The sequence below is a fragment of the Bubalus kerabau genome, chromosome X, assembly GCF_029407905.1.
Source record: "Bubalus kerabau isolate K-KA32 ecotype Philippines breed swamp buffalo chromosome X, PCC_UOA_SB_1v2, whole genome shotgun sequence".
Taxonomy (NCBI): Eukaryota; Metazoa; Chordata; class Mammalia; order Artiodactyla; family Bovidae; genus Bubalus; species Bubalus kerabau.
In genome coordinates, this window is record NC_073647.1 from 159681029 (window position 1) to 159706404 (window position 25376).

General features: G+C 44.4%; 1 protein-coding gene across 1 annotated transcript in view; it reads left to right on the forward strand.

The window, feature by feature from the left end:
* ANOS1 (anosmin 1) overlaps positions 1-25376 on the forward strand; it is a 206732-nt gene that overhangs the window by 16643 nt on the left and 164713 nt on the right. The window contains exon 2 of the mRNA XM_055563812.1: positions 20494-20541. Coding sequence (XP_055419787.1) covers positions 20494-20541 — 48 coding nt within the window. The remainder of the gene's footprint in view (positions 1-20493; positions 20542-25376) is intronic.

Genomic DNA, 25376 nt, shown 5'->3' on the forward strand with positions numbered 1-25376 from the left:
ACTTGTGTACTCTAATCTCATTTGTTACTCCACAATCTTGCAAAAAAAAGGAGGAAGTTTTTCTTCTTCCTTTTTGAACAACTGTAAAAAATTAGGACCCCAGTTTTTTTTTTCATATCTATGTCTGTATGTGTGTTACCCAAAAGTGTCCAGTTCATGGTTTCTCAGCCTTGACACTGTTGATCTTTGGGGCCAGATGATTCTGTGTTATGGGGTCTGTCCTGTGCATTTTTGGGCTGTTCAGCAGCACCCAGCATGCGTTCGTAGTCGTGTCTGACTGTTTGGGGCCCCATGGACTGTATAGCCCACCAGGCTCCTCTGTCCATTGGATTTCCCAGGCAAACATACCAGGGTGGGTTGCCATTTCCTCCTTTGGGGAATCTTTCTGACCCAGGAATCAAACTTGTGTCTTGTGCATCTCCTGTATTGGCAGATGGATTCTTTAGCACTGAGCAACACTCTGGTCTTTATCCAATAGATACCAGTAGCATTCCTCCCACCCCCAATCATGACACTCACATACACACACACACATGAGTATCTCTGGACATTACAATCTGTGCCAGAGGGTAAAGTCACCCCTGTTGGAAACCACTGATCTAGTTTTCTCTCTTGTTACTTAACATCTCTCTCGATCAACATGTGTCTAGTTCAGTATCTGTATTCAGACATGCATATAGTATCTAAATGTATATGTATGAGTCTTCTATGACATATACAGTCATCTTCTTCGAAAGGGTAAACTTAGATACATGAGCTAGTAGATTGATTGCAGTAACAACGGTCTTTTTCACTTAGGTTTCTGTGATAGCTCAGTTAGTAAAGAATCCACCTGCAATGCAGGAGACCCTGGTTCGATTCCTAGGTCAGGAAGATCCGCTGGAGATGGGATAGGCTACCCACTCCAGTATTCTTGGGCTTCCCTGGTGGCTCAGCTGGTAAAGAATCTGCCTGCAGAGCGGGAGAGCTGGGTTCAATTTCTGGGTTGGAAAGATCCCCTGGAGAAGGGAAAGACTACCCACTCCAGTATCCTGGCCTGGAGAATTCCACGGACTGTATAGTCCATGGGGTCACAAAGAGGCAGACATGACTGAGCGACTTTTTCACTTTTCCCTTATAATATGGGAGTTTGGAAAGGTGCTCATTTCTGTCATTTGAGATTCTAGGAAAACATGAGGTACTTGTTTCTACAAAGTGCAAATAGAAAAAAATGCTTGGCTCCCATTCTATAGCAGTTTATTCTCCTGAATGCAAACAGCTGTATCTCTTTCCTCAGCAGTGATGATTCTGGAAATGGGTCATGGCATATGTGGATGTGATAGCCTGTAAGAAAATTGGGGTTTTTTTCCCAGCCATGAGCAGGCTAATGTGAAGTTGATCATAGAGCATCTTTTCCTTTAAATATCCACTATGTTTTTAAAATCTGGTGCACGGGTCCTAAAATCTGATTCCCTTGTGACTTCTTTGCAAGTAAACTCTTTGCCTTTCTCAAACAACCTTTTGTCTCTGAGCCTTCTTACATGCTTTGTTTTAAAAAAAAAATTGTGTATTTTTGGCTGTTCTGGTTCTTTGTTGTTATGTGGCCTTTTCTCTAATTGAGGTGGTCAGGGGCTCCTCTCTAGTTGCAGTGTGCAGGCCTCTCATTTCTGTGGCTTCTCTTGTTGCAGAGCACGGGCTCCAGGGCATGTGGACTCAGTAGTTGTAGCTCCCAGGCTCTAGAGCACAGCCTCAGTAGTTTCCGTGCATGGGCTTAGTTGCTCTGCAGCATGTGGGATCTTCCTGGAGCAGGGATCAAACCTGCATCTCCTGCACTGGTGGGCAGATTCTTATCCACTGAGCCAGCAGGGAAGCCCTCCATGTGCTCTTTATATCAAGTGTGTCACCTGTAAAGTGTTGGCCGTGGTAACACTGCCTCTTTGGACCCTGCTACGATGCCACACGATTCACTTGGGTCAGAACCTCACATGTATCAATCCTCAGCTCTGCAGAAGTCTTGGCTGCTGTTGTTAAGATGAGTGAAGCCCTGGTGCTGAAGGGCTTGGGACGCAAAAATGAATCCTGGGCACCCCTCAGTCTTCACAGGCTGGTCTGTGAAGTGAGGGCTGCTGCTAAGTTGCTTCAGTCATGTCTGACTCTGTGCAGTGCAAGGGAATTTAAACAACTCGATCTAACCAAGGAATCACAGACAGCAACAGACACTTTACCAAAGAAAATAGACAGATGGCAAAGAAGCGTATGAAAAACATGCCCCATGTCATATGTCATCAGGAAAAGGACAGATTCCAACAGCAAGATACCAGCACATGCCCATTAGAGTGGCCGTAATCCGGGAGACTGATGACATCAGATGATGCTGAAGAGATGGCGCACCAGGAACTTGCCCTTCTTGCTGCCTGAAATGCAAAATGGGGCAGGCAGTGTCTTACAAAACAAAACATACCCTTACTCCTCAGCATTTGTTTGAATGGGATGAAAATGTCTGTCCATAATGAAGCAGACATCCGTGCCCATGATTGTATAGACCAGCTTTATCGATTATTGTCCAAATTTGGGCACAACCAAGATGTCCTCCAGTAGCTGAAAGGATAAATAGAATAAATAAAGTGAGGTCCATCCAGATTATGGACTGTTACTGAGCACTACACAGAAATGAGCTGTCAAGACAGAAAGGGACATGGAAGAAACTAAAATGTGTATTATTGGGTGAAAGAGGCCTGTCTGAAAAGACTGCACACTGCAGGATTCCAACTGTATGTCCTTCTGGAAAAAGCACAACTATGCAGAAAGTGAAAAGATCAGTAGTTTCAGGGGCTGGGATGGGTAGCAATGAACGGGTGGAGCACAGAGGATTTTTTTTTTCAGGCAGTGAAACTACTCTGTATACTATTATTACGGATTTAAGTAGTTATACATTTGTCCAAACCCTTAGAATGCACAACGAGGAGTGAACCGTGGAGTAAAATGTAGACTCTGGGAGACAATGATGTTTCGCTGTAGGTTCATCACTTGTAACAAATGAGCCACTGGTGGGGGTGTTGATGATGGAGAAGGCTGTGCGTGTTGGGGAGCAGGGGGTTATATGAGTGCCTTTCTCTGTGCATTTCTTTTAATTTTTCTACGATCTTAAAATTGCTCTAAAAATGAAAAAGAAATAATTTTTAATTTATTATTTAATTTGAAAACCTTACCCTTTGAAGTTTCTTGGAAAGCGCCTAGTTCTCCATAGAGAATGAGATTCAGATCTCGTATCCGCTCTCGCCACTTAAAGATTTTCTTTTCCTGTGTGATGCATGGGAATCCCTTAAGTAGATTTTTAAATTGTAGTGTGAAGTCCTGCCTAGCTATTGTATAAGGAGAAAAGACCACTGAATTCTAGGTCATCTATTCTGTTAGGAAAACATAACCTGCCTTCCCAGATGCTGCTACTACCAAGTCGCTTCAGTCGTGTCCGACTCTGTGCGACCCATGGACTGCCGCCTACCAGGCTTCTCCGTCCATGGGATTCTCCAGGCAAGAACACTGGAGTGGATTGCCATTTCCCAGATGCTGGGTGCTTATAAATCTGCAGATACGACATTTTTTTTCTTGCAATTAATTTTTTTTCCCTGCAAATCGAGGTCTTGTCTTGGGGTTATTGCTCCTTCTCTTTCAGCCGATTTAATTCATCATGTTTTCTCAAGTGATCTCTCATTAAAACAGGCTATCTTTTGAACTTCGTATGAAAATAACTCAGTACCATGATGAATGGGCTAGAATACCATATGAGCCAGGGTATCATGGACTATGAGATGCTGTGTTTTAATTTGATTAATTATCCTGTACTCTCTAATGAAGAACACATAAATTAGCACCGTGAAGAAGCATATATCCCAAGAAAACCAAGCGACAGAAATCTGACTTAGTAAAGTCAAGTAGAATGGGAAAGCCATGTAGTACAGCTGGTCATTGTTTTTCCCTGCTTAGGTTTTCCCCACTACAAATGAAACTCAGCTGAACCAGTCCTGAATCTTCCATCCCTTGTGTGTGTTTATCAAGGTGGTAGATTTTGCTTTAGTAGTAAAGTAAGTAGTTCTAGGATTTGTTGTATCCCCAAACGGGATACTAAACTATTTGGAAGAAATACAAACAGTTTTCATTTACGGGGTATTGTATATTTTTTCAAGTAACATTTTTTTAAATGGTTGTGGTGATAATGGATAGCATCGTCAACTCAATATATGAGTCTGAGCAAACTCCAGGAGGAGCCTGGAGTGCTACAGTCCATGGGGTCAAAAAGAATCAAACACAACTGAGCAGCTGAATAAAAACAAGCAGGTGATAAGAGCAATAGAAGAGAATCCAGTGCATATTGCCTGCCGATATATTGTCTCTGGTTGCTGTTTATGCTTATGAGTAACCAGCTTGACAATTTAAAATTGATCCTTAACCTCTGCTGGTCAGCATGCTAGAATCCAGGCAGTCATGTGCCTCGCGGGAACTTCTTATTATGAAGCACAGATCACCCTTTTGAGCTTTACAGCTGCCAAGCATCTATTTTGAAGAATAACAGGGAACTTGAGAGTGCATGCGTTTAGAGTCGGCTGTGTTTCCACCCCGTCATCCCCATCAACACTTAGCATCTTCCTAGACTTGTTGACTCTATGGATACCGAGGTGATGCTGAGACAGAGTGGAGGGGAGAGGGGCCTGGATCGCGCTGGGGGTCATTGCCCTGGGAAATACATGCTTCCCCGAGGGAGATCAGCCCAAAGGCTGAGAAGCAGAAATGGACCTGAACTAGTGGAAAATGATACACGCACACACGTGCATCCAATGATCAATTTATTAGTTGATAAAGAGGGTTGTCTTTCTCAGGACCTGGATTGCAAGGAGATACCTGAAGAGCTACACGAAGTGCTCAGAAGACTCTGAGAGGAGAGGGGGATGGCGCCAACCTTGGGAGCACTGGTTCTGTGTGGTTCTTTGAGGTCCCGTGTAGCCCGGTATGATGGACTGTCCTTCTCCCTTCCCAGCAAGGTCATCGAGCTTCAGTGAGGATCAGAATCATCGGGAGCCTTGTTAAAACACATTTCACGGCACCCACCCTCTGAGCACCCGATTCTGTGGATCTGGCGTGAGACTCAAAACTGACATGTCTAACAGGCTTCCAAGTGAGGCTGATGCTCCTGGTCTCAAGATCGCACTTGGAGATACCACTGCTGTGCTGTTATGTATGTTCTAGGGCTTCTCTCTGTTGTCTTTCTCTGCCTAATGACTTGTACCAATTTAAAAGTATGGACGCATTACATTCTCTGCCTCCCTGAGCCGACATTCTTGTTCTGACCAACCTTTCCTCTAGGCTGTTGTTGTTGAATCACTAGTTTTTGTCCGACTCTTTCCAACCATGGACTGTAGCCTGCCGGGCTCCTCTGTCAGTGGGATTTCCCAAGCAAGAATACTAGAGTGGGTTACCATTTCCTTCTCCAGGGGATCTTCCTGATCCAGGGATTGAACCCACGTCTCCTGCATTGGGAGGTGGGTTCTTCACTGCTGAACCACTTGGGAAGCTCTGGTCCTGAGTTCTAGCCCAGTAATCTAGGAAGCGAAATGTTTCTCTGAATTCTGGGGGCTGCTCCAGCAAGTAAATCAAAAGTTAATCCAATCCAATCCAATCAAACCCAATAGAGGTCATGGGACTATCTATTGTAGACAGTTGGCCAGGAGTACAGATAACAATTTGAACTTGCAGCTGGTGTTTAAAGCCAAGGAGGGATTATTGGGGGCCTCCCAGGTACTGCTAGTTATAAAGAACCTGCCTGCCAATGCAGGAGACCTAAGAGACAAAGGTTCGCTCTCTGGGTCGGGAAGATCCCCTGGAGGAGGACATGGCAACCCACTCCAGTATTCTTGCCTGGAGAATCCCATGGACAGAGGAGCCTGGTGGGCTGTGGTCCATAAGGTCAGAAAGAGTGGGACATGACTGAAGTGACTTGGCACACCCCAGGGATCGTTGGAAGCTCCAATCTGTAGTTGGTTGGTCAGCTCTGATGGTAGCCTGGGCTTGCTGTTGGCATCTGAAGGTTGGGTGGGGGCAGCCCAATGGGATTGAGCCCTTAGCCCGTGAGTTCTGAGCTGTCTCAGGGTAGACAATGTCAGAGTCAAGTCACCCTGTTGGTGTAAGTGAATTGCTTGGTGGTGTGGGAAAACCACCATCCCTCCCACTCCCCGGCAGCACGCATGTTGGACTTGGGTCAGGAACCCCAAAGAAATAGTGTTTGCTGATATGAGACCTTTATGTTACCCCAAATGGGGCTAGGAGTTATGGATTTCATTTTAGTGCAGCTCTGCACTGAAGCAGTGTTCTGATTCTAAGCTTTTTGCAGACCACGTGCCTTTAGAAGGAATCCAAAGAGCCAAGTAACATAGCAGTTCATAACACTGACCTTATTCCCAAGCAGTGGGAAATCGTTTTCTTTATCATTACATCAGAACTTATTGAGGGCTCTCAGAATTCTGACTTCTCCACAGTCCATCAATCATGTGAGGCAGGCAGGACTCCAGAACTTTCTGTGAACGTCTTCTACATTATTAAGAGTCATTCCTTGTGCTGAGAGCTCTCCTATACATGGATTTGCATCAGTTTTTTTTTTTTTTTTTTTTTTGCCGTACTGGTTACAAAGATTTACTGGAACAATGTTTGTTCCTTGATGCACGTGGGCTTTCTCTAGTTGCGGCCAGCAGAGCTTCTCATTGCAGGGGCTGCTCGTATTACTGACCACAGGCTCCAGGGCACACATGGGCTTCAGTAGTCGTGGTTCCAGACTATATAGAGTACAGACTCAATAGTTGTGGCACACGGGCTTAGGTGCCCTGTGTCATGTGGAATCTTCTCAGATCAGGGATGGAACCCATGTCTCCTGAACTGGGAGTGGATTCTTTACCACCAAGCCACCAGGGAAGCCTGAGAGATTTGCCTGTTGACACCTAGACACAACCATTTGCACATTTCCCCTGAAGTAGGAAACGGCAACCCGCTGCAGTATTCTTGCCTGCAAAATTCCATACTCTGCACTGAGGTTCACAGTCACTGGAGAAGGAAATGGCAAACCCACTCCAATATCCTTGCCTGGAGAATCCCATGGCCAGAGGAGCCTGGCGGGCTACAGTCCATGGGGTTGCAAAGACTCAGATGTGACTGAGTACGCAGGACCTAGACAGAAGCCTTAACTTTAGATGATCCCAGGGTGTCTTGGTAAACATCTCTGTGATGATCTTTATAAAAACACTCTTCCTCGCATCTTAGGAAAAGAAGAAACTCATTTTCTCAAGAGCTCACAATTTATGATGGAGAGGTAACCCAGGATGTGAAGTAGGGTCTTTTGACTCCATGTGGGATGTGCTTTCTATGAAAATTATTTTGATTGGAATCCACAAGGTGTTCCATATTTTTTTGACTTCCCGGGCTCTACTCTCTGTGTCTCTAAAGAGAGGACATTGGCCCTCAGTCTCTCTTACCTGTCAGAATTCTCCTGGATCTAGAATTTTCTCTAGCACCTGTTGTTGCCAGCATTGCTCATGGCTTGCACAGGTTCCTCAGATCCATGATAATGAGTGACCCACATGGCCAGTCCCCGGCATGGTCCTTCTGGGCTTTGTGCCATTGCTGGACTTAACAACCTCTCTCCCCAGCCTTTCTGCAAATGCCCTTCTCCCATGGCATTTCTCAGAAGGTTTCCCACTTCCCGTTGGCTCCCAAGATGCGGCTCATCTGCATCATCATCTTGGTCCAGCCCTTGAGTTATTGATAGTGAGGTTGAGGACCATCTGTCTCTGTGGTCTTCCCACCCTTGAGGACCGTGGAGTCTCTGTGGTCTTCCCTCCAGGACTCACACTGGATGAACCTTGTGTTGTGTCTTTCTCATCTGCTTTTAACCTTTCTTCGTGGACACTGTGAATGTTCTGGAGAGAGTTATTAGAGGTGTTGGGATTCCCCAGTGGCTCAGTGGTAAAGCATCTGCCTGCAATGCAGGAGATGAAGGTTCGATCCCTGGGTCGAGACGATACCGTGGAGAAGGAAATGGCAACCCACTCCGGTATTCTTGCCTGGAGAATCCCATGGACAGAGGAGCCTGGTGGGCTACGGTCCATGGGGTTGCAAAGAGTCGGACATGAGTTAGCGATGAAACAACAACAGTTAGAGGCTTTAGTTTATTAGAGGATAAAATGTTAGCAGGCAGAAGGTCTGAAAGTTAATAACCTCTCACCCTCTGCTCTTGAATGGATTTGAGAGTTTTGAGTTGGATTCCAGGGTTGGAAAAGTCCATGAGACAGGCTTACATGTTAACTGGGGCCCTGTAACCTCTTTCCTTTGCAAAGTTCCCTGTATTATAAGACATGTCATTCACAGCTCACACATGTCTTGTGTTCAGCGAGAAGAGGGATTGCATGACTCTCAAAGGTCTTCTCTGACTTGTAATTCCACTGGGAGCATCTGACTCAGAACCCTGCAGTTTCTAAACATTTCGAGTGGGTGTTTGGAATGGTTGGGGTTCCTTTCCTTGTTCTGTTTGTACTTAGAGCACAGGCTTGGTGCTAGTATCAGATAGATCTTAACACTTTGAAGAGAGAGATGGACAGAGATGCTCACTGGCACAGATGCAAGGTGACCATTAGTGATTTTTGAAAATAATTCTATTTATTTACTTATTGGTCATGTTGGGTCTGCATTGCGGCATGGGCTTTTCTCTGGTTGCCGAGAGCTGGGGCTCCTCTCTAGTCGTGGTGCCTGAGCTTCTCATTGCGGTGGCTTCTCATTGCGGTGCCGCACAGGGCTCTAAAGCATTTGGACTTCAGCAGTTGCAGCAAACGCTCAGTAGTTTCTGCCCCTGATCTCTAGAGCAGACCCTCAATATTTGTGGAGCACGGACTTAGCTATTCCGGGGCATGTGGGGTCTTCCCCACCCAGGGAATGAACCCGAGTCTCCTGCACTGACTTAACCACCAGACCACCAGGGAAGCCATCAGACACAAAACTTCAGGTCCACAAGCGCACTGAACAAGTGGCAAAAATGCCCCAAACCTTTACCTCTGCATACGACTTTCAAGAGACAGAAAATGAAAGATAAAAAAAAAAAAAAAGAAAGCCTGAAGAAAAGTCAAAAGTGAAAAAAGTGTTAGTTGCTCAGTCGTGTCCGACTCTTTGCGACCCCATGAACTGTAGCCTGCCAGGCTCCTCTGTCCATGGAATTCTCCAGGCAAGAATACTGGTGTGCATAGCCATGCCCTTCTCCAGGGGATCTTCCTGAACCAGGGATTGAACCCGGGTCTCCTGCATTGCAGGCAGATTCTTTACTGTCTGAACCACATGGGAAGCCCGCCTGGTAGTAATTTTGAAGAGAGCCCTGGAATCCCACTTGACTCATTTGACAAACGATGCAGACTCAGCATTCTAAGAGCCCTCAGTTAGCTTTGATATAGTAAAAAAAAAAGAAAAAAATTGGTTTTCAATTGGCTCACAGACAATAGCAGCTTCTGTACACTACCCTTCCGAGGCAGGACAAGATTAAATCCCGCTGTAGCTCAGAAATCTAGTGAATCATTGCTTTAGTAGCTGACTACATCCCTTTAGTTTTTGCTAGGAGGTCTCCTGATTTTCTGTTTTGTCCACCTGCAATAAAATAAAATAAAACAGCCTGCAATAAAAACATAAGAGCAACAATAATTAAGGAAAGAAAAGACCTAAGAGGACTTCTAGACATTACTAGTCCTCTAATGCTGCCTAAAGTGTATTTTTGTTATTGTTGTTCAGTCGCTTGGTGGTGTTGGACTCTTTGCGACCCCATGGACTACAGCACGCCAGGCTTCCCCATCCTTCACCATCTCCCGGAGCTTGTTCAAACTCATGTCCATCGAGTCGATGGTGCCATCCAACTGTCTCATCCTCTGTCGCCCCCTTCACCTGCTGACCTCAATTTTTAGCAAGGTGCGAATATCCACATCACTGTCTTTCCAGAGAAAGGTAGTGAGAGATGTAATTAACAGTTTGGAAAGTTATGTTTCTAAATTGCTGTTCCACATTGCTCTTGCATTTTTTTCTCCTTGGATCATGGTTTGAATTCTTCACAGGGACTTTGACCTGTTTTCTTAAACAATGTTTCCACTGTTCCTTTCAGTTGCTTGGTACGCAGGCTCACACGAAAGTATAGATGAACACAGCTGCCAATAACCAGTCAAAACACATTGGAACAACAATTCTTTCTTTGGTGAATACGCCCAAGATACCACGATTCTCTTAGTCTCAGGAAAAATATCTTAACCTCCGGTGAAATTGCAATGCCCCCTAAACTAGCTTGGTTCATTGAGGAAGAGCTTTTTGGGCCTTAAAATGGGGAGATGTGTCTTTGGGTGGAAGTGCTGACCTGCTCATCTCCTATTTCATGTGAACTCATGTTCCTCTTCCACACTGAAGAGGCATTAACCACAGGGTTAATGCCTTCCCCACCCTCATCTCTGAGAAATACTTCATATCAACTTACTTTTGTTGAAACCGTGGCATTGGAGAAGACTCTTGAGAGTCTCTTGGACTGCAAGAAGATCCAACCAGTCCATCCTAAAGGAATTCAGTCCTGAATATTCATTGGAAGGACTGATGCTGAAGCTGGAGCTCTAATCCTTTGGCCACCTGATGCGAAGAGCTGACTCATTGGAAAAGACCCTGATGCTGGGAAAGATTGAGGGCAGGAGGAGAAGGGTACGACAGAGGATGAGATGGCTGAATGGCATCACTGACTTGATGGACATGAGTCCAGGAGTTGCTAATGGACAGGGAAGCCTGGCGTGCTGCGGTCCATGGGGTCATAAAGAGTCAGACACGACTCAGCAACTGAACTGAACTGAAGGATTGGAGCTTCAGTTTCAGCATCAGTCCTTCCAATGAATATTTAACACTAATTTCCATTAGGATTGACTTGTTTGATCTCCTTGTGTCCAAGGGAATCACAGGAGTCTTCTCCAACACCACAGTTCAAAAGCATCACTTCTTCGGCACTGAGCTTTCTTTAGGGTCCAACTCTAACATCAATACATGATTACTGGAAAAACCATAGCTTTGACTATATGGGCCTTTGTCAACAAAGTAATGTCTCTGCTTTTTAATATGCTGTCTAGGTTAGTCATAGCTTTTCTTCCAAGGAGCAAAGCGTCTTTTAATTTAATGCCTGCCGACACCATCTGCAGTGATTTTGGAGCCCAAGAAAATAAAGTCTGTCTTTAATATTCAATTTCAAAGGGGTTTTAACATCTCACAATTATGCCCTGGGACCTAATATACCCTTTACATCAGACTTCTGGGACCTCTTCTATCTTTCTTCCCTGTTTCTTCTGCTTTCTCCCTATGGCTCATTCTCGTCTCCTCTTCCCAGTCTCATCTTTCCCACCAACACTGAGACTGAATCACAAGGTGATTCAGACTGAAGTTAGGGCCACTTTGAAGCAAGGGTTAGAAACGCAAGAGTGTGTGGCCGTCCCACCTCGGAAAGAACCCGTCCAGAACTTTGAAGTCGATGGTCATTCCTACCTGAGGAATGCCATTATCTCTGCCCTTTCAGCCTGGACACTTTATTCCATAGATACTTGTTTACTTTCTCTACAAGCAGGTATGGCGATGGGGGAGAAATTCCTGGAATGGGGAGGATCCACACAATTTGCAAGAACTTGAGAGCGATGTCTGAGCACGCCTGCCTTTATAGGCTATGTTCATCACTGTTCCTTGTCTCCGCTGTGAAGGAGGAGGTGGGAAGAGAATGAGGTTTATACAGACGTTTCTTTATTTTTTTTTAGGTTTCCCAGGAACAATGCTGTCGTTGTTTAATTTATGTAGCTGCTCTGTTGCTCACGCTTCCCTTACTTTGTAATACGAGTCATTAACTCAATTTTAGTTATTACCTTTAAGGCTCCCTCTCAACCTACCGAAGGTTGGATTTCTTTCCGCACAAGCTACTTATTCTGTCTTGAAATATCTTGCAGGGCTTAATGTGATTTTCGTGGAGAGGGCACGATTTACCAGAATTTTCTTCTGAGAATGTACATTTGAATACCAAATGTAGTTTACATATCCACAGTCACAGCTGTGGCAAGGATGAATTCAGAATGAACACATCTTCTTGGAGGAGATAAAAGTCGGAAGACTGTTCCTTGGGATGTGCTAACAGAAGCCGGTACCTCCAATTCCGTAATTCCATGGTGGCTCCCCTCATTCCATCGGGGAGAGTGAGTAATGAAAGTTGCATGCCGTCCTTTCCCCAAGATGGAATTTGGAAGCATATTCCTTGTTAAAATTCATAGTCAAGCGCTAATAAAAGGAATGCTTTCCCATATGGCATTGTCTAACGCTTGCCGTTCTATAAATTTTCTTTAGATGACTTTATTTACATCTATAAAAAGATTGTCAGCATGATTATTTCTTAAATGATTTACACTTGACTTTGTATACAAGCCTTCATTCAGTTTTTCATATTCTCATGCTGAATCTCTAGGATGCTGAATCTCTAGGACGCTGAATCTCTTCTCTACAGGAAGCAAACTGCTAAGTCACTTCAGTCGTGTCTGACTCTGTGCGATCCCATAGACGGCAGCCCACCAGGCGCCCCCGTCCCTGGGATTCTCCAGGCAAGAACACTGGAGTGGGTTGCCATTTCCTTCTCCAATGCAGGAAAGTGAAAAGTGAAAGTGAAGTCGTTCAGTCGTGTCCGACTTTCTCGACCCCATGGACTACAGCCTACCAGGCTCCTCCATCCATGGGATTTTCCAGGCAAGAATACTGGAGTGGGGTACCATAGGAAGCAAACTAGTAAAGCCATTTTCCGAAATCTCTACCTAGTGAAGATGAACAGTTTGTTCATCTCTATCTCTTCATTTCCTTCTTTTCAGTTCCTCATGACCTAATGATTAAAGTGTAATTTCATTTATGACTCCCTATTCCATTCATTTATTATTCAGCCAGGATTCTTTAAGATCATGAGGAAGCCAGTGGTGAGGGGGGGATACAGACACATTCTGTATTTGAGGAACTCATGGGCAGGGGGGTGGGAGTGGGGTGGTGATGATCATTAAGGAAAAACAATACAAATACGTTTATACTTGACCACCATTTAGAGTGCTTTGGAACAGAAGTGCAGGGAAACCCAGGGCATGTGCCGCTGGGGAGCTATCGTAGTCAGGGAGTCCAGCATCAAGGAGGGCTTCCTGGAAGAAGTGGCGTGGAAGTCGCCTTGGGGAGCGGACAAGTCCCGGATGGAAGAACAGCACTTACAGAGGTTCTCATTCCTGGACAGGCTGCCAGGTGTCAGGAAATGAAGCAGAGAGCGTGCCCAGACCCTGGGTTCCAGTGGTGCGGGCCACAGGGGAGGGCTGGGCGTTTGAGGGGGTAGGTTTGTGTGGTCAGATAGTGTTTTCCTGTAGAATTCAGTTCACTGTGAGATAGTTGTCGAATGTAGAGGGAAATTTATGGGGAGGGGTTAATGAAAAGCTTGCTTGTTTACTGAGGATGTGAAAGTGAAGTGAAGTAGCTCAGTCGTGTCCAACTCTTAGCGACCACATGGACTGCAGCCTACCAGGCTCCTCCGTCCATGGGATTTTCCAGGCAAGAGTACTGGAGTGGGTTGCCATTGCCTTCTCTGTTACTGCGGATAATCCATAACAAAAGAACTTGTACTGTAAACAACAAATATAAACATTGAGCTTTTTTTTTTCTCTTCTCTTTAAGTAGATTTTGTTTTAGAGCTTCTTAGCTTCACAAAGGGAGAAGGAAATGGTAACCCACTACAGTGTTCTTGCCTGGAGAATCCCAGGGACTGGGGAGCCTGGTGGGCAGCCGTCTATGGGGTCGCACAGAGTCGGACACGACTAAAGCGACTTAGCAGCAGCAACAGCAGCTTCACAAAAAAAATTGAGCAGAAAATACCAAGAGTTCCCATACACCCCATGGCCCCATATATGCACGGCCTCACTCGTTACCAACATCCCACCCTAGTGGTACATCTGCTATGCTAAGGAACCCCCACTGACGCATCATCATCACCCCAGGTCCACAGTTTACATCAGGGTTCATCTTGTGCATTCCGTGAGTTTTGGACAAACGCATAATGACATGTGTCCACCACGACACTGTCACACAGAGTTGGTTCATTGCCCTAAAAATCCTCTGTAGTCTACCTGTTCATCCCTCCCTCCCCGCAACCCCTGGCCACCACGGATCCGTTTACTGTCTCCATAGCTTTGCCTTTCCTAGAACGTCGCAAAGCTGGAATCATACAATGCGTAGCCTTTTCAGATTGTCTTCTTTCACTTAGCAATATGCATTTAAGTTTCCTGAAACATATTTAGAATGGATGTATAGTTGTGATGGTCACTAGCAAAGACTCATTAAAAAAAAAAAAAGTACTTTGAGGGACTTTCCTGGTGATCCGATGGCCAAGACTCTGCGCTCCCAACGCAAGTGTTCTGGGATCGATCCCCAGTCAGGGAAGTAGTTTACACATGGGCCACAATTAAAAAGAGTTTGCATGCTGCAATTAAAGATCTGCTTGCTGTAACTAAGAATGGCTGCAGCCAAATGAATAAAAATAAATGTTTAAAACAATTTTTTTTAATACTTTGAGCCATGAAAATGTCTAATCTCAATCGAAGTCTCTGAACACCCCTCTTAGCTGCTGTTGAATATACGAGAAATTTGTGAGTATATCGACAATACAAAGGAATATCCTTGCGACGATGAATGAAATCAAGTATTTTATTTCTTAATTCCAAGGTCACAGAAAAATATTCTAGATTAAAAGGAAATTCCTAAATTTCAATCCATGCCCTCTTTATAAAAACCCTCCATTTACCACGAAAAGGAAATTGATTGAGTCACAGCTAATGATATTGTGGTTTCAAAGGGCAGATTTGTTAAGCTTCAGTCTGTCATGGGTTCTCTGGAATGGTTTCAGGTCAGATGTTCGTCTTGCTGTTGGGCACTCATTCAGTGTCATGTTCCTGAAACTGCACCCTGGTTAGTCCTTATGGGATACGCCACAACATCACCTCCAAAACAAGGGGGATCTGTTCTAATTCTCTTTTTTCTCTTCAAATGACTGTATTGAGATAGCTAGTTTTCATCTGCCTTTATCCTTCCCTTGTGGGTCGTCTTTGAGTGAAGTGTTTTCTTTACTTGGAGCTTTTGAAGAATTATTATTTTTTTTCTTGAAGGGAAAAATCAAAAGGCTGGAAATGAAGCGACTTTGAAAATATCATTGAAATAGTGTCTGGGTGCAGCTGACTGAACTTACGTAAACTCTTTGAAAGTTGGACTGACTGGCATTCATGTTTGATCCCGTTAAACCAATAAAATACAGGATGTAATCTTTCTATAATTACCAAAGTCCCACTGTCTGATGCTACCTGGAGGTTAAAGTGATGATTCTAGAGGCAAATATCTTTCATGCCTAATGTACTTTGGCTCTTTATTTTTGCTGGCTTTCGGCCAGAGTGAGACTTTATTGCAGATACTGTATTTTATTTTTTGTTGTCAAGTGGCTTAACTGGTGAAGGCTATTGTAATCCGGCTAAAAACTTCCCCCGGGCGGGATGTTGAAATGCTCAGGGTTTTTATATTTTTCCATTGCTCCTCTGCTCAGAGAGCATTCCAGGTAAGCTGCATAGGTGGATGGTGGGGAGTTCGTGCACACCTGGCCCAAACACAGTGGCCGGAGCTAATCGGGGATTTACAGACATCCGCCATGCCATTAGGCAGGGTTCTTAGAAGTTCATTGTAGAGATAAATTGTGTGGAAGATGCTGATTGATAAAACCAAAAGCATAGGGCAGCTGTAAAACCTTGTCATGGGCAGGGTGAGGGGGAGCGATTGCTTTAAAGAAAACAGGAAACTCAAAACTCCAAAAGGAAATAGAGACACTTTGGGTAGGAAAATGTGTGTGTGTGTGTGTGTGTGTGTGTGTGTGTAGAAAATTTCTACGTGGAGAAAACTCCATGAGTAAATTCAAAAGTCAAACAATGTACTGGCAATCTTTTACTTAAAGCAGTAAATAGCAGGCAAATTATTACTAAGTCTAATTGATACTAATAGCTGATACAGGATCTAAGAAGAGGGTGGACGCTCCAAAATAGAAATGCTAAAATGCACAGACAGTTCTCCGTAGAGGAAATACAAATGGCCAATAAAAGGCAGTTAAAGCAATTGCCCTCTCATCACATTGGCCAATGTTGGAAAATTGCTACCGCTCAGAGAAGAGCTGACTCATTTGAAAAGACTCTGATGCTAGGAAAGATTGAGGGCAGGAGGAGAAGGGGACGACGGAGGATGAGATGGTTGGATGGCATCACCAACTTAATGGACATGAGTCTGAGTAAACTCTGGGAGTTGGTGATGGACAGGGAGGCCTGGTGTGCTGCGGTCCATGGGGTCGCAAAGAGTCGGACACGACTGAGCGACTGAACTGAACTGAACTGAAGGGAAGAAAATACGGTACTTCCCACCCCAACCCGACCCATCTCAGTACCCCAAACCCCCTCATCTTCTGAGCCTCACTAATAAGATGAAACCAGCTAGCATAGGGTGCGTGTTATACACAGGAGCTGGGAGTTTGAAAGTCCAGGGTTACTCTTCCACTCCTCAGAACAAAAATAATGGCAAACATAGTAAAATTTATAATCACAATCGTCTTTTTTTTTTTTAAACATCTAACTCTGTGCCAACCATTTTGCTAAACACTTTACACGGATTATCTTTTTAATCTTCCCCAGCAAGCTATGACATCCTATCTTTTGTAATAAAAAAGTTAACGATTATAATCGTAATAAACCTTTCATGCCTGCTTGCTGTTGCCCCCAGTATTTCTTTCTAAGGACAGCTTTTCATTTTTTATGATTAATGGGAGATTTGGCCTCAAATGAAAGCGCTTCGGTGGAGGAAATGCGTTGGTATTAAATCCCAGGAAAATGTCAATGACAGATGGGCTCAGAGGCTGTCGGGATGGGGTGTGCAGGCCAACGGGACCTGCGGCAATGTGTGTCTCAGCCTGGGGCTGGCGGTCGTGTTTGCGTTTGCCAGGCGGCTGAGGCAGCCTTCCCTGGTTTCGTCTGTTGTTGAGATTTGACCATTTTACCTGCATAGCGAACAGAAGGATTCTAACCAAGATGTGCCATGAATGGATCTTCTCACAGCTCTAATCTATGTTGTTATTATTTCTTTAACCCTCTGACATATACTAAGTGAAAAGTGTTCTTTCCAGTAATTTGTAACCTTCTCCGCTTCCTGCGTGTTCACCCCATCTCCTCTGCTATTCCCTGCTCCAGCCGCACCACTTGATCTGATATTCTCTGAGCTTACAATGTTGGGAACTCTCTGGTCTGATTCCTACTCTCCTTGTGGTTTATACACCTGGAGATTTCATTCACAGCCCACTCTCAGTCTCTCTGTCTGTCTCCCTCGCTTTTCCTCACCATGGCACTCATAGCTGAGTTTCACCACTGGCTGCAGGATGTGTGTGTGTGTATATATATATATATATATTATTGGCTCTCTTTGACTCCCAGTGCCTTGAGGAAGCTTGTGTGGTCCATGGATTGATCATGTAGGTGACTCTGCCAGCTAACGAGAGCAAATGCTTGTACTGTCTCAATCATGATATTTATCGATAATACTCAGGTCAGTGGCATATGACCCCGCTGGTAACATTTTTGTCAGCCCATCACTGGGGGCAGGGAGCAGTTGCCGTGCCTGCTTCTGAAGCTCTGGGCACCCTTGCAATTGGCCTAAGAAGCTGGTCCAGTTGCCAGTGTGAAGGTTTCAAGTGGAGCGGAAACAGGAAGCCCTGTCTCCAGGACCACACTCCCGTTGAGGAGCTTAAGACTCAGATCAGGGGAAAGAGATCCCAGAGCAGGAGGGTGTGTGAGGCATCTCTCAAGAGCAGAGGCAGAGCTGTAGAGGGCCTGCCTGTGTGTCCAGGAGAAGGAAGACCTGGAGGGGAAGCTGGTGGAAGCCGGTCCAGGTCAGGGGTCCCAGGGCAAGGGGCAGGACGTGCTGACCTGACTCAGGAAGGCAGAAGGTCCTCAGACCACACTGTTGTTATCATGGAGTCGCTCAGTCGTGTCCGACTCTTTGCAACCCCATGGAGCATATCTCCACCAGGCTCTTCCGTCCATGGGATTTCCCAGGCAAGAATACTGGACTGGGTTGCCATCCCCTTCTCCAGGGGATGTTCCTGACCTAGGGATCAAACCCAGGTCTTCTGCATTGTAGGCAGATTCTTCACCAGCTGAGCCACAAGGGAAGCCCAAGAATACTGGAGTGGGTAGCCTTTCCCGTCTCCAGGGGATCTTCCCAACCCAGGGTCTCCTGCACTGGTAGGAAGATTCTTGGCTATCTACGCCACCAAGGAAGCCCCCCTCAGACCATGACCCTGCTGAAGGAGGTGGTCAAGATCTGGCCTTGACCTAGTCTCCAAGGTTGGGAGTCCATTCGCTTTAGCCCTGTGTCTCTTTGGAAGGAACCTCACTGGTTCCCATCTCTGGGGTGTGAGCGCAGGGCACTCAAGTTGGGGTCAGGCTGTGGGCCGGCCAGACCTGCCTTGGAAGTCCCAGCAGGACCCAACCCCACATGGGACAGGCGACAAACACCCTTCCCAAATGGGACGACGAGGAGAGAAGTTTTCCCGATGCCCCAGACCGTGCCCCCAGTGTTGCCATAACAACATACTTCTCAGCGTTTGGCCCCTGCTTCTTGCTGCTGTTGTTAACCCTCTCTATGGGCCTCCCAGGCGGCTCAGTAGTAAGGAACCCATCTGTCAATGCTGGAGATGCAGGTTCGATCCCTATATCTCCAGCAAGATGTCCTGGAGACAGGAATGGCTACCCCACTCCAGTATTCTTGCCTGGGAAATCTCACAGACAGAGGAGCCTGGCGGGCTACAGTCCCAGGGCTCGCAAAGACTCAGACATGACTGAGACATGTCTGAACACAGCACACCCTGCTTGTGACCAATACCTTGGTCTGCCTAAAGCCCTTGTGAACTTTCTCACCAGTTTTTATGAAACACCGGGTTCTCCCATAATGGCCTCTTTCTTGAACACATTATTGCCAGTAATTAAACCGTGTCCACTGTTTGTCCAGCTTTGGCCCCCACTCAGCCTATTAAATTCTTATTTCTCTGATATCAAGCCTACAGAAGACCATGCCTGACCTCAGTCTAGGCTGTTCATACACAGCTCCAGCCCTTATTGATGGACTGGTAGGTATTGATAATGTAGGGAGATATCAGTGCCCACTGAGGATGGGTGCAGCTCATCGAGGGGGTAAGGAGGTTAATACCAGATTATCTAAAATTGTTAGAGGCATTCAGCAACTTGGGGGAGTTAAGCCTGTAAAGGAGACTCGAGTTAGTATGACGGAGACACTTAATGGGGAAAGCTTTCCTGCAGGACTGAGATCTTTTAGCCAAATGACTTTTAGATAGAAGAGGGGAATTTCTAATCCTAAACAGTTGAGATCTACCCTGTGATTTTGAGAATCCTGCATTAGGAAGATATGTTATTGTGAATGGAAGAGCAGATATCCATACAATAGGATATGACGTAAAACAAGAATGAATGAAGTATTGATGTATGTGACAGTATGGATGAAGCAAAAAGACTGCTGTTCACTTGCTAAGTTGCGTCCGACTGTTCACGACTTTATGGACTGCAGCACGCCAGGCTTTTCCGTCCTCTACTATTTCTCCTGGAGCTTGCTCAAACTCACATTCATCGAGTCGGTGATGCCATCTCATGCTCTGTCGCCCTCTTCTCCTTCTGCCTTCAATCTTTCCCAGCATCAGGGTCTTTTTTTGAAGTGTGCAGAGTAAGGAAATTTCTAGAGAAAGGATGTATGTTAGTGGCATTTGGTGTGTTTGAGTGGTTTGTGCATATCCCCTCACTTAGTTATACCACTGATCACATGCAAGAGCTAATGTCTTTATGCTTTACAGATGGATGAACTGAGGGACAGACATAGTAAGTCCCTTGTCCAGAGTCACACATGGAGAGAAGGGGGAAAGAGAGAGAGAGAGAGAGAGAGAGAGAGAATGTTTTTCCCATGGGATCTGACTTCCAGGCTCAAACTCTTTTTACTGATTAGTTGAAATTGAAAAGCCCCCAGGAAGACACCTCTGCGGGTCATTTTCCTGCTGGTCTGTATTTCATCACTCAGCACACCCCTGAGAGATGGCTCACACACTTTTCCTTCCCAAAACATCTCGAAATTCTTCATTATTTTATATGTATTTGTATCATGCAGTCAAGGGCAAAACATGATTTCCATTAGAAACCCACTTTTCTGTTTTAGGAAGAAAGACGTAGCAGGGTGGCAAGTTGGTCTTTCATTAGGGCTGATATTTTAAAATTATATTAATGCACACAGGTGTATGCAGTTTTCAGATAGAAAAGTATCTAATGAGTCAATGTTTCATTTTTCGTTTTGCAGAACAATGGTTCCCTGGTTTGGTGCCAGAATCACAAGCAATGTTCAAAGGTATGTTCCCTACAACTGTATCAGTATTTTTTTTTTTCTTTTTTTTTTCTTTTATTTTATTTTTAAACTTTACATAACTGTATTAGATTTGCCAAATATCAAAATGAATCCGCCACAGGTATACATGTGTTCCCCATCCTGAACCCTCCTCCCTCCTCCCTCCCCATTCCATCCCTCTGGGTCGTCCCAGTGCACCAGCCCCAAGCATCCAGTATCGTGCATCGAACCTGGACTGGCAACTCATTTCATACATGATATTTTACATGTTTCAATGCCATTCTCCCAAATCTTCCCACCCTCTCCCTCTCCCACAGAGTCCATAAGACTGTTCTATACATCAGTGTCTCTTTTGCTGTCTCGTACACAGGGTTATTGTTACCATCTTTCTAAATTCCATATATATGCGTTAGTATACTGTATTGGTGTTTTTCTTTCTGGCTTACTTCACTCTGTATAATAGGCTCCAGTTTCATCCACCTCATTAGAACTGATTCAAATGTATTCTTTTTAATGGCTGAATAATACTCCATTGTGTATATGTACCACAGCTTTCTTATCCATTCATCTGCTGATGGACATCTAGGTTGCTTCCATGTCCTGGCTATTATAAACAGTGCTGCGATGAACATTGGGGTACTCGTGTCTCTTTCCCTTCTGGTTTTCTCAGTGTGTATGCCCAGCAGTGGGATTGCTGGATCATAACAATTAATTTTGGAATAAGTGTAGAGTCACGGGAAGCTGCAAAGCTAGTAAGAGAGAAATCACATGTACTGTTCACCCTCTTTCCACCAATGTTTATACCTTATATATTCATAGCACAGTATCACAAGCAGAAAATCATCATTGGTACAAAGGATGTATTAATATAGTTTTGTAAGGTTTTTATCACATGTATAGATTCCGTTAATGTAGTCACTGCTGTGATCAAGATGTATGTATCAGTATTTCTATATATTACCTTATTTGTCTCTCCATTCTATAGTTATTTTAGTCAAAAATGTTTTTAACAAGAAAACATCTTCTGATTCCACCGGAATACTTAATGCATTCGACTTACAGCTAAGTTATTTTGTACATGTTTACTTTGTGGGCAGGAACTGCTCATTAAGTAATTTGATTCTTTAAGTAAGCAGTCTCTTTTCTATTTCTGAGTATTTCTTGTTGCACACCCATATTCTAAATTTCACATTATTCTCATTCATATGTCTGATGGCATAAATTTCTCATTCCCAAAACATCATAAGCTATAAGAATCTGTATGTGTGTATATATATGTAGTATACATGTAGGTATATGCTTCAGCTCTAGTCTGAAAGTTGGCTTTATATTCAGATAGTATAAGTGAATACATTGAAACCTGCTATACATACTGGAGTGCTTTGCGATTGTAGCAGAGTTTGCTGAAATTTCTTTCGTGGGTGCTACTATTAGACTGAAAATTGAAGCATTCTTTTATTTTACAGTCAAAGTTGTATAATCGTGTGAATGTGAAATAATTTGGTGAAAGCAAGCTTTGCTTATCTCTGACTCTCGAGATTCTGGGCCGAAATGGAATGTCTGATTTATGATCCTTTTCCTTTTTATATAGTATCGTAAACATCGGCCGTCATAAGACATTTTCTGGTATTTGTTATATTGTTTTTCAACTAGTGTTGAATTTGTTTATGTCATCACTACAGAAAAAGATTGTGTGTGTGTGTGTGTGTGTGTAAGAATATATGGCTACATGACTAAATTTCATAAGTAGTTTTTTTTTCCAGTTTTGTTGGTTGGGTATTCAGTTCAGTTCAGTTCAGTTGCTCAGTCGTGTCCGACTCTTTGCCACCCCATGGACTGCAGCACACCAGGCCTCCCTGTCCATCACCAACTCATGGAGTTCACCCAAACTCATGTGCATCAAGTCAGTAATGCCATCCAACCATCTCATCCTCTGTTGTCCCCTTCTCCTCCTGCCCCCAATCCCTCCCAGAATCAGGGTCTTTTCCAATGAGTCAACTCTTCGCATCAGGTGGCCAAAGTATTGGAGTTTCAGCCTCAGCATCAGTCCTTCCAATGAACTCCCAGGATGGACTGGTTGGATCTCCTTGCAGTCCAAGGGACTCTCAAGAGTCTTCTCCAACACCACAGTTCAAAAGCATCAATTCTTCAGCACTCAGCCTTCTTCACAGTCCAACTCTTATATCCATACATGACCACTGGAAAAACCATAGCCTGGACTAGACGGACCTTTGTTGGCAAAGTATTATCTCTGCTTTTTAATATGCTGTCTAGGTTGGTCATAACTTGCCTTCACATGATGGTAATTTTTTGTATCTGTATTATTTATACTTAGGACCCCTTTTATCCTTACCCCATCAAGAAATTAATTTTTTTATACATTTGAAATTTGAATGGGAGAGATTCATTTGAACTGCTTCTAAAATACCCTAATTAAAGAACATTGCAACTCTGGGGAATACAGATCGTTGAACCATATTTCATAATTGAATGATCAAGGCTGACATGAGAGACTGAATTTCACAAGAACAGAAATCAATTCCTTTTGCCTGAAAGCAAAAATGAATCAATAAGTCACAGCTAACTGCAACAGAACCTTTGGAATATATTACAAAGCTGACATAAATTTCAGGGTTGTCTTTAGTCTGAATCCGTGGGGATGAACCTTACATGTTAATCAAAGTTGATCTCCTTTGGATATTATTGTCACTGAGTACATTCGCAGATAATTCGCATTTCTTTTCAGACTTTGAAGCACTGTGTAAGCTTTTCCTCTTGATCTTCTGGTTAATGAAGTGAAGGGTAAGCGATGATAACTCCATTTTACACGTGGGGAAAATCAAGCACATACATATTGGATAATGGTCCTGAAATAACTCAGCAAATCGGGTGTGGTGGTTGTTCAGTCACTAAGTCGTGCCTGATTCTTTGTTATCCGATGGACGGTGGCCAGCCAGGATTCTCTGTCCATTGGACTTCCGAGGCAAGCAAATCAATCGAGGCAACTCAAGTTGGGAATGCAGTCTCCATTGTGGTCTTGAATAAAGATCTACAACTTTAAAAACCGTTTTGAACAAATATTGGGACAGAAGAATAAAAAAAAAACCCCACCAAGTCAAAAAGTTATGCTGATGAGATAACTGAATGTATGTTAAAAGATAAAGTTTACATAATATTTCATAGAAAGTTGTTGTTCAGAGGCTAAGTCGTGTCTGACTCTTTGCGACCCCATGGACTACAGCATGCTAGGCTTCCCTGTCCTTCACTATCTTCCCAAGTTTGCTCAAACTCATGTCCATTGAGTCGGTGATGCCATCCAACCATCTCATCCTCTGTCGTCCCCTTCTTCCTGCCCTCAATCTTTCCCAGCATCAGGGTCATTTCAAATGAGTCGACTCTTCACATCAGGTGGACAAAGCGTTGGAGCTTCACCTTCAGCATCGGTCCTTCCAGTGAATATTCAGGACTGATCTCCTTTAGGATGGACTGGTTGGATCTCCTTGCAGTCCAAGGGACCTTCAGGAGTCTTCTCCAGCACCACAGTTCAAAAGCATCAATTCTTTGGTGCTCAGACTTCTTTATGGTCCAACTCTCACATCCACAGATGACCACTAGAAACACCATAGCTTTGTCTATACAGACCTTTGTTGGCAAAGGGATGTCTCTGCTTTTTATAGAAAGTACACAGTTTGTAATTAGTTCTGGTTGTGTCTGCAAAGTTCGTCACCATCAGGATCTTTCCAGAACATGGGTTCTTCCTCCGATCCAGTTGCCAGCCTTGTCCAGTCTGCCAGCATCTCTCGTGTAGACCAGTCCACGAGCATGCTCTCGGGGCTCCTGGATTCTCCTGTGTGCATGTGGGTGCTGGAAAGACCCTTTCCACGTGTCATCTGAATCCTGCTGCCATTTGCCTCACGCCCTTTAATATCTAAGCATCTCCTTCAGTGTAAACACTATCTCATCTGCCTGTGGTCTCTCTGCACTTCCTCCTGTGTTCAACCCCCATCAGTCTGTCTTTTCCACATCAATCTGTAATAAGCGTATGGTGAGCATAAACTTATTACAGAGTACTGAGCAGACTTCCCTGGGCTATACAGTAGTTCCTTGTTGGTTCTCCATTTTAAATATAACAGAGTGCATGTCTATCCCAAACTCACTGACTTATCGTCTCCCTGGCAACCGTAAGTTTGTTTTCCACGTCTGTTGGTCTCTTTCTGTTTTGTAAGCAGTTCATGTGGATCATTTCTTTGTAGATTCCACATATAAGGTAGGTCACACTGCATTTCTCCCTCTCCGTCTGACTTAGGTTCACTTAGCGTGACAATCTCTAGGTCCATAGATGTTGCTGCAGATGGCATGATTTCCTTCTTTGTAATGGCGAGCAATACTCCGTTTTATATACACACCACACCTGCTATAGCCTTTCTTCTGTTGGTGTACGTTTGAGTCGTTTCCATGTCTTTGCTGTTGTGGACAGTGCTGCAGTGAATACTTGGGTGCATGTATCCTCTTGGGTCAGGTTTTCCTCTGGATATGTGCCCAGGAGTGGGATTTCAGGGTCATGTGCGTAGGCTAAGTTGCTTCAGTCGAGTCTGACTCTTTGCGACTCCGTGGACTGTAGCCCACCGGGCTCCTCCGTCCATGGCATTTTCCAGGCAGGAATACTGGAGTGGGGTGCCATTTCATTCTCCAAGGGGGCAGGGCCATAGCTCTATTTTTAGTTTTTTAAGGACCCTCCATACTGTTCTCCATAGTGGCTGTACCAATTTACATCCCCACCAACAGTGCAGGAGGGTTCCCTTCTCCCTACACCTTCTTCATCATTTATTGCTTGTGGA